General features: G+C 49.1%; 1 protein-coding gene across 2 annotated transcripts in view; it reads right to left on the bottom strand.

Annotated features, from left to right (window-relative positions):
* Positions 1-13,282, bottom strand: part of APLP1 (amyloid beta precursor like protein 1) — a 46,009-nt gene extending 32,727 nt beyond the window's left edge. Inside the window, exons 1-4 of one of the 2 annotated variants that reach the window (XM_081962116.1) lie at positions 12,895-13,282; positions 3,832-3,999; positions 1,860-1,989; positions 219-331 (exon numbers count right to left, since the gene is read on the bottom strand). In XM_081962116.1, coding sequence (XP_081818242.1) covers positions 219-331; positions 1,860-1,989; positions 3,832-3,999; positions 12,895-13,011 — 528 coding nt within the window. In that variant the 5' untranslated portion in view covers positions 13,012-13,282. The remainder of the gene's footprint in view (positions 1-218; positions 332-1,859; positions 1,990-3,831; positions 4,000-12,894) is intronic. The other variant, XM_081962117.1, reaches the window with a different exon arrangement.

Here is a 13,282-nt window from a genome sequence, read left to right as displayed (position 1 = left end):
CTTCCTTATCTCACGGTGATACCTTCTTAGAATCTTTAATAAGAAGGCAACAAAGCAACCCCTTATCAACCCATGCTTGGAAGAAGGGCTCAACAATTCAGAACGATCTTGATAAATAATCTCCTTATCTCTTTGGATTTCTTGGCAGCCCTTTTAAGTTCAAAGGGCTCAAGTAGAAATGCTGGAATGCGGTTGATAAGGAGTCCATAGTTACTCACCTCTTTAGCCACACTATGCCAATACAAGTAGGTCTCGCAGGAGTCCATTTTCTCTTGGTGTAGGAATTTGCACTTGTCTGGTACAAGAAGTGCTTCGCTCACAAACTCGCCCACTGGGGGAAGAGAAGAGCAAGTAGGTACTGGTGTCAAGGGTTTATTACTTTGTCCTATCAAGGAGCAATGACGAGCTATTTATTGTAGCTACGCCTGGCAGTAGAGGCTACAACTGTTAAGATTATAATGATTCCTCTGTTCTCCCATGTTTTGTGTCACTAACGGAGGGTCTGAACCAGAGATGGTATTCAGCTGGTTCTCTCGGGTTTGGGCGAACCGGTAGCGGTGGCTAGGCTCCGCCCACACATTCCGACATAATGCGTGAGCACTGCACACGCCTAGAAGGCGGTGTGCATGCACAGACTGCCTTCTATACAGACCGCCTTCTATGCATGCAAGCGCGCTCATATTTGCAAACCAAGAGTGAAGGTAAATGAATCCCACCTCTTGGGATTCTTTAAATTTTTATTGACCACAACTCTCAGCATCTTCGGGTAGATCAGATTTGCTCTGATCATGACTATAATACCATAATACCCAGTCAAAATGGCCGGGAATTATGGGGCCTGGCGTATGACAAGCATGGAAGGTACTAATTTGCCAAAGGTTCATCTGGATGGATGGAAGTTTAATTTGACAAAAGGCAAGATTCCCTTCAAAGCATGTGCAAAGTAGGCAAGACCAAAATACCTATGGCAATAAGCTTCACTCCTCTAAAATCTCTGCCTGGAAAATTAATAAGTTAAAGAATTATCTGCAACCGCAAATTATCTGCAACCCAAATTATCTACAGCCCCAAATTTGGAAGAATTGCAAGATAATGTTAATGACAGAGATAAACAATTTGGGGTTTTCTATGCCAAAGTTTAGATTGCAACTCCTAATTTCTTGTCACTGGTCATTCTGCCTTGCCCCCCGCCCCAGATACTGAGACCCTAAACTATTGAAGGATTTCAAGTGGCTTACTTTTCTAATTGTAATGCAATAAGCATTTAGGGTGGAAAAGTGCCACCATGGCCATTTTTCCCGGAAAAGAATGACACAGAAGCCTTGTCCATAACCAATTTCTGCACCAATAGCAGCTTCTTCATTTCTGCTCAAAAATAAAGTCCCACTGATTTGGACTAAGTGCATATAACTTTCATTTCCACTGAATCAGAGCTAAGTGTATATAGCACTGTAGCGTGCACCAACACCAGCGTTTCTCAACTTAGCAGCTGTAGGATGGGTGGACTCCAACGTGAGCGTGCTGGCTGGGGAATTCTGGGAGCTGAAGTCCGTCCATCCTAAGACTGCTGAGGGCGAGAAACACTGGCCTACACTACACATTTTAAATCTTTCTTGAGCCCCCATCTGCCAAAAAGTTCCCAAGGGAGATGGGTGGGGGGCTTGCAATTATCAGTAGCAAGACATTCCTTGCGCTCAAGCTGGTGCTTTCAAATGCACAACCCCTCACCCCACCCCAAAGCAACAGAAGGAACAAGGAAAAGGACAACAAAACATGATTTCACTCCCAATTTTAAAGTCAGTCCTTATCATCCCCAACTGGAGATGCAAACAAGTCAGGCAGCTGGACTCTGCGCTTACCAAGACACTGGTAGGGTACCACGATGTGCATTTGGCCTTTGCATGACAAACGTCCTTTCTTGCACCAGTTGTCTATGGTAAGTGGCTGCGTACCTTCCACCGCATTTGTGATCTGCAGCTCTGGATATACCTGCAAGGCAAATGGCCGTTAGTTGGGCATCCAATAGAGGGAAGTAGAGAAAAACAGGTGTCAGACCTGGCAGCCATCTTTTTACCTTTGGGATTTCAGGCCTGCCACATTTGCTACTGTGGGAAACTGGGAGGGGGGCATTATACAGAGCGTGGATCAGCGGTGGGTTTCTGCCGGTATTACTGCTGGTTTGGTGTGCGTGCGATTTTGCACCGAACTGGTGCGAACCAGTAGGAACTCACCTCTGGCGTGGATGATATGTAGCCATAATAACATTCTTTCTCTGAAAGTCAAGGACATCTTGCCCTACACCTGGAAGGGTGTGACTGGGAGGCATCTCCAGTTGGGACAGTGACTGTTTGGGCCATGTGATGGACATGTGGGTGTTGGGCAGGGCCTTGGACTTTCATTTGGGTAGGGAAAACCTGGAAGCTAATTTTTTTACTACTTGTTTGGGCACGATCCCACGTGTGCTTATGCATGTTCACAACGCATCTGCGCATGCGCAGAGGCGTCCGGGCGGGAAGGCGGAGCCTTCCGCTGCCACTACTATTGGTTCAGCTGATCCGGGCCAAACCGGCAGCAACCCACCTCAGGCCAGGCGTGGGGAGGAAGACTATTCAGCCGGTTCGCCGAACTGTACAAAAAGTTAGTTCTACCAAACTTACTGGAACCATCTGAATCTCATCACTGCATGTGACCATACTTCAGACCTTCAGTCACCGGGCCACATTTAGGACCGTTTGCAGCATCTCACAGAAATGGGCGACATTTTACGGCCATTTCATTGAAAATCAACATTTTGGGTTTGTTTGGGGTTTTTTTTTGGCAAAACTACCATCCGCCACAGAAGAGCAATCATAAAATCAGGTCAGCCATAGGACTGACCTGCTTTATGACTCTCACGGCTTACAACATGGAGCCCATTGCCCATTGCGGTTGTAACTCAAGGACTACCTACAGAACATGCGAATTCTCTTTCCCCTCAGTTCACCTCAGTTTGGAGATACTGACAGAGAGTTTGAGTAAAAATGAAGATGAACTGTTTCCTGAGACCTTACGACTGTCAACAGGAGAGGTGTTGGTTGATTAGGCCTGGTGGAAACAAGAGGAGGCTGAATTTTTTTTTAAAAAATGGATTTGTAGCGACAAGATTGACAGCAGAGGGAATGGCTCAGAATGTTGGGGTTCCAAATAGCATCCAAAATTAAATCAGAGTCCAAGGCCTGCCACAGAGCAGTCATGATGAAAGAGTAGGAAGGGGTGATGACATCAGAAGAATAGGTACAGGTAGTCCTTGACTTCTAAACCGCTCGTTTAGGGACTGTTCGAAGTTACAATGGCACCAAAAAAAAAAAAAAGAGACTTACGACTGTTTTGTACACTTACAATCATTGCAGCCTCCCTAAGGTCACATGATCAAAATTCAGACGCTTGGCAACTGGCATGTACTTATGACAGTTGCAATATCCTGGGGTCATGGGATCGTCGTTTGCGACCTTCCCAGCTGACTTCCAACGAGCAAAGTCAATCAAGGAGGCGGAGGGGGGGAGGGGGGGGTAAGGCAGATTCTCTGAACAAACCACCGTACCAACTTAGCAACCGCAGTGATTACTTAACAACTGGGCCAGGGAAGGTTGTAAAATGGGACAAAACGTACGTAACAACTATCTCGCTTAGCAACGGGAGATTTTTGCCCTGCTCAATTGTCGAGAACGTATTTGAGGACCAGAAAAATGATCTTTGGAAGGATGGGAGGAAGATGGGAGTGGACATGCTTATGACTCTGTGTGTGTGTGTGTGTGTGTGTGTGTGTGTGTGTGTGTGTGTGTGTGTGTGTACCTCCTGGCAGTAGCTCCTGATTTCCTCAGTGGTACGAAAGCAGGTCCGAGTGCCGATGGCATCAGGCTCCCAGCGGCCTGTCTGGACGTTGAGATGGAGGACCAGTTTTCCACAAAACATGGCCACTTGAGGGGTCCCAAGGGTGGGCCCGAGGGCTGCTCCCATCCCCTGAAAGCACAAAAAGAGAGAGAGGGGGGGGGGGGAAAGATTAGTCAACAGGTCTGGCCAAAAGCACCAAGCGGAAGCGCCAGTCATGCCCCTTGTGGCTGCGATGATCGGACTGCAGCCAAGGTGACATCCAAAGGGCATTGTCTGTCACGCGAGACTCTTCCACTTCAGCAAATTTCCTCCCACTCCTTTCTTTAATTTTATCTTTTTTTTTTCACCTCGACCTGCTCTTTCGCTCCTGGCTGCCTTTCCCCCCCCCACACCCCTCCCATCTTTGTTTGCACCATCTTTCTTTCTGGCTTCTCCTCCTCCAGTAACCACCAGGATGTTGTTGCTGTGGCAACCGCTCCCAATGGAGTTGCCAGATCTTCTCTGTTGCCATGGAGACCAGCTCCCAGATGGAAATGAATACTGCATCACCAGCCCCTTCCCTCTACTGTTTCTCTTCCCAGGGTCCACCCCCACTTGCCGGCCCTTCCTTCTCCACCTCCTCTCCTTCTTTCTTCCTCACCTCACCTTCCACCCTCTTCCTCTCTCTCCTCCTTCTTCCACAAGGCTCCCCCTCCTCTTATTTGCCCCCACCCCCAGCAAGAGCTGCTTGCAGCATCTCAGTCCTGATGCTGGCAATTCGTTGGATTTGGTTGGGACCTTTGATCCTGGTGCCTGAGTTGGCAAAACGCAAGGGCTGCATTCCCACAACATGGGATTCCCAGGCAGGTAGCATTCTAAGCTATGGCAGACGAGTAAAGGTTCCGCTCGCACATACGTGCTAATCGTTCCCGACTCTAGGGGGCGGTACATATCTCCGTTTCAAAACCGAAGAGCCAGGGCTGTCCGAAGACATCTCCATGGTCATGTGGCCGGCATAACTAGATGCTGAAGGTTCACAGAAAGCTGTTCCCAAAGGTGGTTCCCTATTTTTCTACTTGCATTTTTACGTGCTTTCGAACTGCTAGGTTGGCAGAAGCTGGCACAAGTAACGGGAGCTCACTCCATTATGCGGCCCTGGGGATTTGAACCACAGAACTGCCGACCTTTATGATCGACAAGCTCAGCACCTTAGCCACTGAGCCATCACATCCCCTTTTAAGGCAGACTATTGAAACCTGACTCAGCCTATTATCATGGGTTGTGCAAAATCACGAGTAGCAGAAGCTGTTGGGGTCTTCTCAGCTCTATCTTCTCACAGGAGTCTGAACTTGAGCATCAGAGCTGTTTCTTCCATAACTGCATCCTATGTACCAAAGCAAAAAACAAGCCATTCCATGCCAATCAAGGAGAACATTTGTAGCTCTGGGTGGACATGAGGGCTCCTTGGTGCCCTCTGAGGTTGGTTGTTTTCATGAAGACGTTTCACTACCCAAACAAGGTAACATCCTCAGTGCTAGTAAGGAGGGGCCCTTGGACAATGACTGACAAGGACCTCCCAAGCATCCATTTCACACAACCTCAACCAGCTAGCTAGCCAAATCTGAAAAAGCTTCGGATTGAAATCCTGGATGCAGTGAAAGAGATCCTGGCTGTGGGTTGGAAAAAGCCATCAATTGCAGAGTCTTTGAAGATGCAGGGGGAAGATGCATCCTTTGTTTTTAAGGATGGATGCTCCGAGGACACTTGGGAAGAACCTGGAGGTCGATGAATCCAGAAAGAAGCAGTGATGTAGCTTGCCGATTTCTCTTTCCCGCGCCCTGCCACTCCCACCTTTGGGCTGAATTCCACCCAGGACATCCATTTCTCTTTTTTCTGGAAAGCGACAATTTAGTTTAAAAATCAGGAAATCCCCCCCGCCTCCCCTCCTCGGTCCCTCATCCCTAAAAGCGAGGTGGGAAGCATCCAGGGGAGAATTGGTGGGTTGCATCCAGGCTACGAGAATAGTCTAACCTGGCTTTTTTTTCCCCCTGGGGAGGGGCAGGAAGGATGGAGGAGAAAAGAGGGCGGGGCCCATCCACCTAATGGAAGTCTTTTTTTTTTAAACGGAGGGGCAAAGGAGAAATCAGGCCTGGATTAAGCTGGATCTCACGGCTAAGCCGATGCTTTAAGTGATTAAGCAGCTGCTGCGGTTTGATGGAAAACTGACCACTGGACCCTACATCAAATGCAGGGCTGGGGAAGGGAGGGAGAGAAAGAGAAAGGGAAGAGAAAAGAAAAGAGTGGAGTGGATTTCCAATCGAGGGTCGGGTTGCCTGCCTGCCTGCCTGGCTCTGAAAATCACCCAGGGATGGCAGGAAGGTAGAAGTTGGGTAGGAAGTAGTTAATGGAGATAGGATTAATAAATCAGCTTTAATCCCTGCTTCTGTTTCTCACTCCCCCATCCCCCACCCACCATCAACCTGGCATTTGGTGAGCTGGAAAGGGAGGGAGGATCAACCCTGCTTTCTCCCAATCTTTTACAACAGGGCCCAAAGTGGACTCTTCCAAAGTGGGGGTGGGAAAAGGAGGAAGCTTTCCAAAGGCATAAAAGCCTCTAAAAAGGCTTCTCTCATCCTTCCCCCCTCCCCCCTCCACTCCACGTGCCACTGGGAGCTGCTTTCTCTCGTTCTCCCATCCCTCTCTTCCCTTCTCCAAACGATGGAAGTTCCCAGGTGCTGCTTCCAGAAGACCAGGCAAGATGGCGAAGGCTGGGCTTCCGGCCAACCCAGTGGCAGGGCAGGCGTGCCGGGGGGGGGGGGGGGGGGAGGGCAGGCGTGCCGGGGGGGGGAGGGGGGATATAGATCAAAGGAAGAGACAGCCCTCCCGCAGGGCCTGAAGGATTGGAAAGGGGGGAGCGGGTGGCGAGGGAGGTTGAGGGTCTCTTGGCACACAGAAGAAGCCAGGTGGGGAAACGAGGGTCAATGCGGTTGGATGAGGACGTCCCTTTTGGCAGTGGGAGAATTTTCCCAACCTTTCCCAGGGCTAGGGTCTTCCATTGAGGACCTGTACACTGCACGAGTCAAAAAGAGGGCTGTGAAAATATCTACAGACCCCTTGCATCCTGGACATGAATTGTTTCAACTCCTACTCTCAAAACGATGCTATAGATCCTTGCACACCAGAACAACTAGACACAAGGAGTTTTTCCCCGAATGCCATCCTTCTGCTAAACAACTAATGCCCAAAACACTGTCATATTACCTACTAAGACTGTATTACTATTATTTGTCTCTTCCTTCCTAGTATCTACCTCTTTCCACTTATGACTATAACCATGTTGCTTGTATCTTTAAGATTCATATTGCTTTATTTGTTCCCTACTACGATTTGATTGCTTATTAATAACCTTGGACTATCACTAAGTGTTGCATCTTATGATTCTTGATGAATGTATTTTATATTTCTTTATGTGCACTGAGAGCATTTGCATCAAAGACAAATTCCTTGTGTGTCCAATCACACTTGGGAATAAAGAATTCTATTCTATTCTATTCTATTCTATTCTATTCTATTCTATTCTATTCTATTCTATTCTATTCTATTCTATTCTATTCTATTCTATTCTATTCTATTCTATTTTATTCTCTTCTATTCTCTTCTATTCTATTATTTTCTTCTCTTCTCTCTCTTCTCTTCTCTTCTCTTCTCTTCTCTTCTCTTCTCTTCTCTTCTCTTCTCTTCTCTTCTCTTCTCTTCTCTTCTATTCCTTATTCTAAATTCTATATTTATTCTATTCCTTATTAGATATTCTATTCTATTCTATTCTATTCTATTCTATTCTATTCTATTCTATTCTATTCTATTCTATTCTATTCTATTCTATTCTATTCTATTCTATTCTATTCTATTCTATTCTATTCTATTCTATTCTATTTAAGGGAGCTCCCCTTCCCTCTCAGTTGGAAGCTGGGATGGAAAAATGGCCTGGGATGAAGGCTGGGGATGAAGTGACCACAAGGTGGACCCTCCCTTTAAACTTCTATGTAGCAGGACCCTGCCCAGCCTCTTTTTGGATAAAAATGAGAGAAATCCCTCCCACTCTGTTAAGGCAGATATGGGGAATGTTAGCATCATCAAGCTAGAAGATGCTTCAAAGGTTCCCCCAGAGGCTTTAGAGGTCATCTAGTCTCACCCCGTTGCTGCTGCACTAAAAATTATCTCTCCTCCCGGCCTCCTAAAGTTCTTCCAGCTATATTCCAATCATGAAGGTAAAATCACGTAATTGCACTTAATACAGATACAGATTAACAGAGTCATCTAGTCCAACTGCCCCACCCACGCAGGAAACCCTACACCATTTCTGACAGATGGCAATCCAATCTCTTCTTGAAAGCTTCCAGTGATGAAGCTCCCACAACTTCCGAAGGCGACTTCTGTTCCATTGGTTGATTATTCTCACTGTCAGAAAATGTCTCCTTATTTCCGGGCTGAATCTCTCCTTGTTCAGTTTCTATCCATTATTCCTTATCTGGCCTTTGGGTGCTTTGGAAAATAGCTTGACCCCTTCCTCTCTGGGGCAGCCCCTCAAATATTGCAACTCTACTGTCATATCTCCCCAGTCCTTCTCTTCATTAGACTAGCCATGCCCAGTTCCTGCTACTGTTTTTCATATGTTTTAGCCTCCAGTCCCCTCATCATCTTGGTTGCTCTTCTCTGCATCTTTCTAGAGTCTCCACATCTTTTTTTATAGTGTGATGACCAAAACTGGATGCAGTACTCTAGGTGTGGTCTTACTAGGGCTTTATAGAGTGGTATTAGTAGCTCCCTTGATCTTAAAGTTCCTTGACTTACAACAGTTGTTGTCCCTTTTTAAAAAGGATTGAATGGGCCAGAGGTTCCAGCTGTTGTTTGTAACCCCCCAAGGGAAACAAAGGTGAAGTCACAGGCTTCCCAAACACTAGGAAAAGTCAAGCAGAGACATGTAAGGGCGGCATTGTGGGTGTAGGTGCAACCTCGGTTGACTTTGTCTCCTACAAGAGGAAAAGGTTGGGTTGGGATCTTCTTGGATATCTGCCCAATAAAAAGATGACTAGAATTGCATGGTTGAATACAGGTCGAGGTCTTTGAACTTCGTGCCTGCATTCACAGCCCTGTGCCTTTGATGCTCGTGCCCACGAAACACAGAGCCCTTTCGCTAACAGGGTGCATGAGGCATCGCAGTCGACTAAGCTTTCCCCAAAGCACCGTTTACTCAACCAAGCTGCAACTGCCTGGGTTCACACACATACCACGGAACCGGAAAGCACAGCTTTCAAGCCACGAAGATGGAGTTCCTGTGGCGTATGGTATGATACCAAAATGAAGCAAACCATCTTATGGCTAATCGTGGCATTTACTAAACCTAGTCTTAGGTTCCCTCCCCATCCTCTGGAACCTTTGACTCCACTGATGAAGAGACAGAATGTGCTAACATTAGATGTTCTTCTTTAGGATTCTGTTCAGCTATGCCCTCTTCCAGCATGCTTCTCCCTAGACAGGCATTTTCTGGCCATCCATCAAACCTCTTCACTGAGTATTTCAGCCGTTTCCCTCCCTCCCTCCCTCCCTTCCTCCTTCCTTCCTTCCTTCCTTCCTTCCTTCCTTCCTTCCTTCCTTCCTTCCTTCCCCTTTTCTTTCTTCCTTCTCTCCCTCCCCTTTTCTTTTTCCTCACTCCCTCTTTTTCTTCCTTCCTTCCCTCCTTCCTCCCACCTCCCTCCCCCTTTCCTTCCTTCCTTTTCTCCCTCCCCTCTTTCCTTTTTCCTCCTTCCCTCTTTTTCTTCCTTCTTTTCTTCCTTTCTTTCTCCCTCCCATCTCCCTCCCCCTTTCCTTTCTTTTCTCCCTCCCTCCCTCACTTTATCCTCCCTCCCTCTTTTTCTTCCTTCCTTCCCTCCTTCCTCTCACCTCTCTCCCCCTTTCCTCCCTTCCTTTTCTCCCTCCCTTCCTTTATCCTCCCTCCCTTTTTTGTCTTTCCTTCCTTCCTTCCTTCCTTCCTTCCTTCCTTCCTTCCTTCCTTCCTCGCACCTCCCTCCCCCTTTCCTCCCTTCCTTTTCTCCCTCCCTTCCTTTAGCCTCACTCCCTTTTTTGTTCTTCCTTCCTTCCTTCCTTCCTTCCTTCCTTCCTTCCTTCCTTCCTTCCTTCCTTCCTTCCTTCCTCGCACCTCCCTCCCCCTTTCCTCCCTTCCTTTTCTCCCATCCTTTTTTCCTCACTTCCTCTTTTTTCTTCCTCCCTCCGGCTTCCTTCCTTCTTTTCTTCCTGCCTCCTTGCCTTCCTGCCAACCGTTCAGATCTCCTGGGAGTGGATCACATCGTTTCTGGATCCCTGAGAACAAGCCCAGGTGCAGCCACGAACCTCGTGGCTTTTGCTATCAGCGGAATGCGCTGACATGCAGCCTGCCTCCTTGTGCGGTTGAAAGGAAGGAACGGTGCAGGTGTTGCCAACCACAAAGGAAGCAGCCTTTAGTTCCAGAACACTGAGCCATCAGCAGTGGGAGGGGGAGGCTCCCTTATGCCTAGCTCAAGAAACACGTTGGCTACTTGGTTATTGTTCAACCCAGATTTCCTACCGTCCCATCTAGGGAGACTGCAGGAGAAATTCCACCCTGCAGCCAGTTTCCGCCCCCCACCCCCCAGATCCCCTTGGATGCCGACATAGTTTTGCAAGGGAGCAAAGCCCCTTCCTCACAAAAGAGGGTGGGGGAGAGAAGCACCTTCTCCCCATCGATAAAATCCGAATATACAAAACCGAAGGAGTTAACCCTTTGGTGCGGACTTTGATCATAACCTGTGATGGAGAGAGAAAGAGGCCTTCATGGGCCAGAATCCTAGCGTGGGATTTTTCTAAAGAGAGAGGCAGCCTTGAAAGACAGGCAGCTCCTGTCCTTCTTGCTTGAAGGCTCCCCCACATTTCTGAAGGAGGCCTTTTAATAACCCCGGCTGGGGGCAGGGGGGGAGGATTGACTGGTCCTATCACACACACGGCTTGGGGAACAGGAGAGAAGGGGGGGGCTGCAACTGTGACCAACGTCACACGCAGCCTGGGATATTTGTGAATGAGAATTGCTGATTCCCGTTTGCCTCCTATTCAAATTGTAATACGTATACGAGGTCTCTGGATTTTGGAGCAGAAGGGCTGAAAATGAGATATGTTTCACGGATGATTCCAAGTGGATTCTGCTTCAGAAGGTTCAAAATGCTGATCACGCCACGGAAGGAGTCAACAATGGCTACGGGAGACCCTATACAAGACCGTTTACGTCCCTGCAAATGTCGAGACCGGATTTTCTGGTCCCCAATGAGAGTGGCGGGCGGTGAGCACATTTGACAAGAGTTGGATACAGAGTACCCACGAAACCAATGTTTCTCAACCATGGCAACTGGAAGATATCCGGACTTCAACTCCCAGAATTCAGCGAATGCTGCCTGGGGAATTCTGGGAGTTGAAGTCCGGACATCTTCCAATTGCCAACGTTAGGAAGCACTGCACTAAACTGTTGGACACTTGAGACCAATCCTGTGGCTCGAGGTCATCTAGCCTTACCTCAAACCCATCTGCTGGCCATTTCCCCTCCCCTACAAGTAGGACAGCATCTCCTTCCCTCTACAACAACTGCGGTCACCAACTGAGGGTACCGTGGTCCACTGGTGGAGTGGTCCACGAGAACATTTTGGTGGCCCGCCGAAAAACTATTTGCATTTTTTTCTATTGCACTAAATACTATGGATCTTTTTTTTTTTTTTTTTTAAATCATCTTAGTGGTCCATGAGATTTAAAATTATGGATTTAGTGGTCCCTCAGGTCCGAAAGGTTGGCGACCCCCTGCTCTCTACAAGGCCTACGGAAGCAGTGGGTCTCTTTGACCATCTTGGCTGAGGACATCCGGGTTGTTTTTTTTTTTTTGCAAAAGGCCAATCCCAGACAGAGGGAGAGAGTAAGATGGTCAAATAGGATTCTCCATGTTAAAATAAAATAAAATTAAAAGCGCACCAGCGTGCCTACCGTCCCTGTCCTACTGTCCCCATTTATTTGTCCCCATTTCCTGTGTTCTTATTCCTGATACATGAGTGACAATCTAAATATATATCTCTTGGCCAATCTTGGCTTCCCGCACTGATCCCTACGTGAAGACGGAGGGAATTTGCAAAAGATTGTGGGTTTCCTCGCAACCGCCTACCCAGCCAAGAGTAAGTCCATGGGGCTCATTTGTAGCAATAAGCCTCCAGCCGATGTGACTTGGAAATCTGCCACCGCCAGCTTATGAAATGAGAGGATGGCCATCGGCTCCAAAGCGTTAATCACGCTCACCCAGTCTTGAGGAGAAGATTGCAATGGCTTGGGGAGGTGGGTGGGAGGAAAGGAAGTGATTTGAATGAGGACAGGGGCACCAGCCAGCGCCAGATCACTTCCCACTCCGAAGCATCTGGTTGGATGGGTGGAGTGGATCTCCTTCACATAAACCAGGGGAAAAAAAAAAAAAAACCACACAAAGCAAATGGCAGCTTTTCCTTAAGGTTGGGAGCCGGGCCAAAGGCAAGTCCAAGAACGCAACGGCTCAGCATCTTTTGGCCATGAAATCCCTGGTCTACGGGTGGCCTTTCTCCCCCCCCCCCAACCAGGCGCACCTCAAGATTCGAAAGCTGGGGATGATAGAAGGTGGAGTCCCACCGAGCTGGAGGGCAGCGGGGCGTGGAAGGCAGATGGGCGCTTTCCTCTCTCTTCCTCCCCACCCCAACCCCCATTTCCCCCATTCTTGGGATTTCCCGGCAACGCGCTTCCTTTCTCGCCTTCCCTTGGATGGAAACCCAGAACGGGGAAGCGTCTCCGCCGGGCAGATCACTTCTGCTCGGTGACCTTGGGCAGCTCCCTTCTCCTTCTTCTTCTTCTCCCAGCCCAATCTTTGCGCACCGATTGCCACCCACCCGCCGCTCCCACGCGCGACCTCCGGAGGACGCGATCCAGTTCCAGCCGCCCCACCTCCGCCCCCGGGGAGGGGGGGAGGGTGGGTCTCACCTGGGTGTTGGCTGCGCCTCCGGGTCCGGGGAAAGAGCCCAGCAAGAGCAGGGGCGCCAGGAGCCATCGCGCCGCAGCAGCCCAGCCGGCCGGGGCGCATCCCGTCGAGCCAGCCATGAGCTCGCCCCGTCCGCCGAGGGCTCGGTTCTTCGTCCCCGTTGTACGGCGCTCGATCGCTCGATCCCTCGGGGCGGGGATCCTCCTGAAGCGGGAGAGGCGGCCAAGCCAAGAGGCTGCTGCAAATGGAGTCGGCTGCCGGGGCTGCGCTGGGGGGCTGCGCTAAGCCTGGAGCGCTGCTGCCGCTGCCTCTGCTCCCAGCTGGGCTGTGACAGGAGGAGTTGGCCCCGCCGCCGCCGCCGCTGCCGATCGCCTTCCCCGCTGCTGCCGC

Source organism: Natrix helvetica (assembly GCF_964273705.1).
Source record: "Natrix helvetica genome assembly, chromosome: 9".
Classification (NCBI taxonomy): Eukaryota; Metazoa; Chordata; class Lepidosauria; order Squamata; family Natricidae; genus Natrix; species Natrix helvetica.
This window is presented reverse-complemented; position numbering and strand designations above follow the sequence as displayed.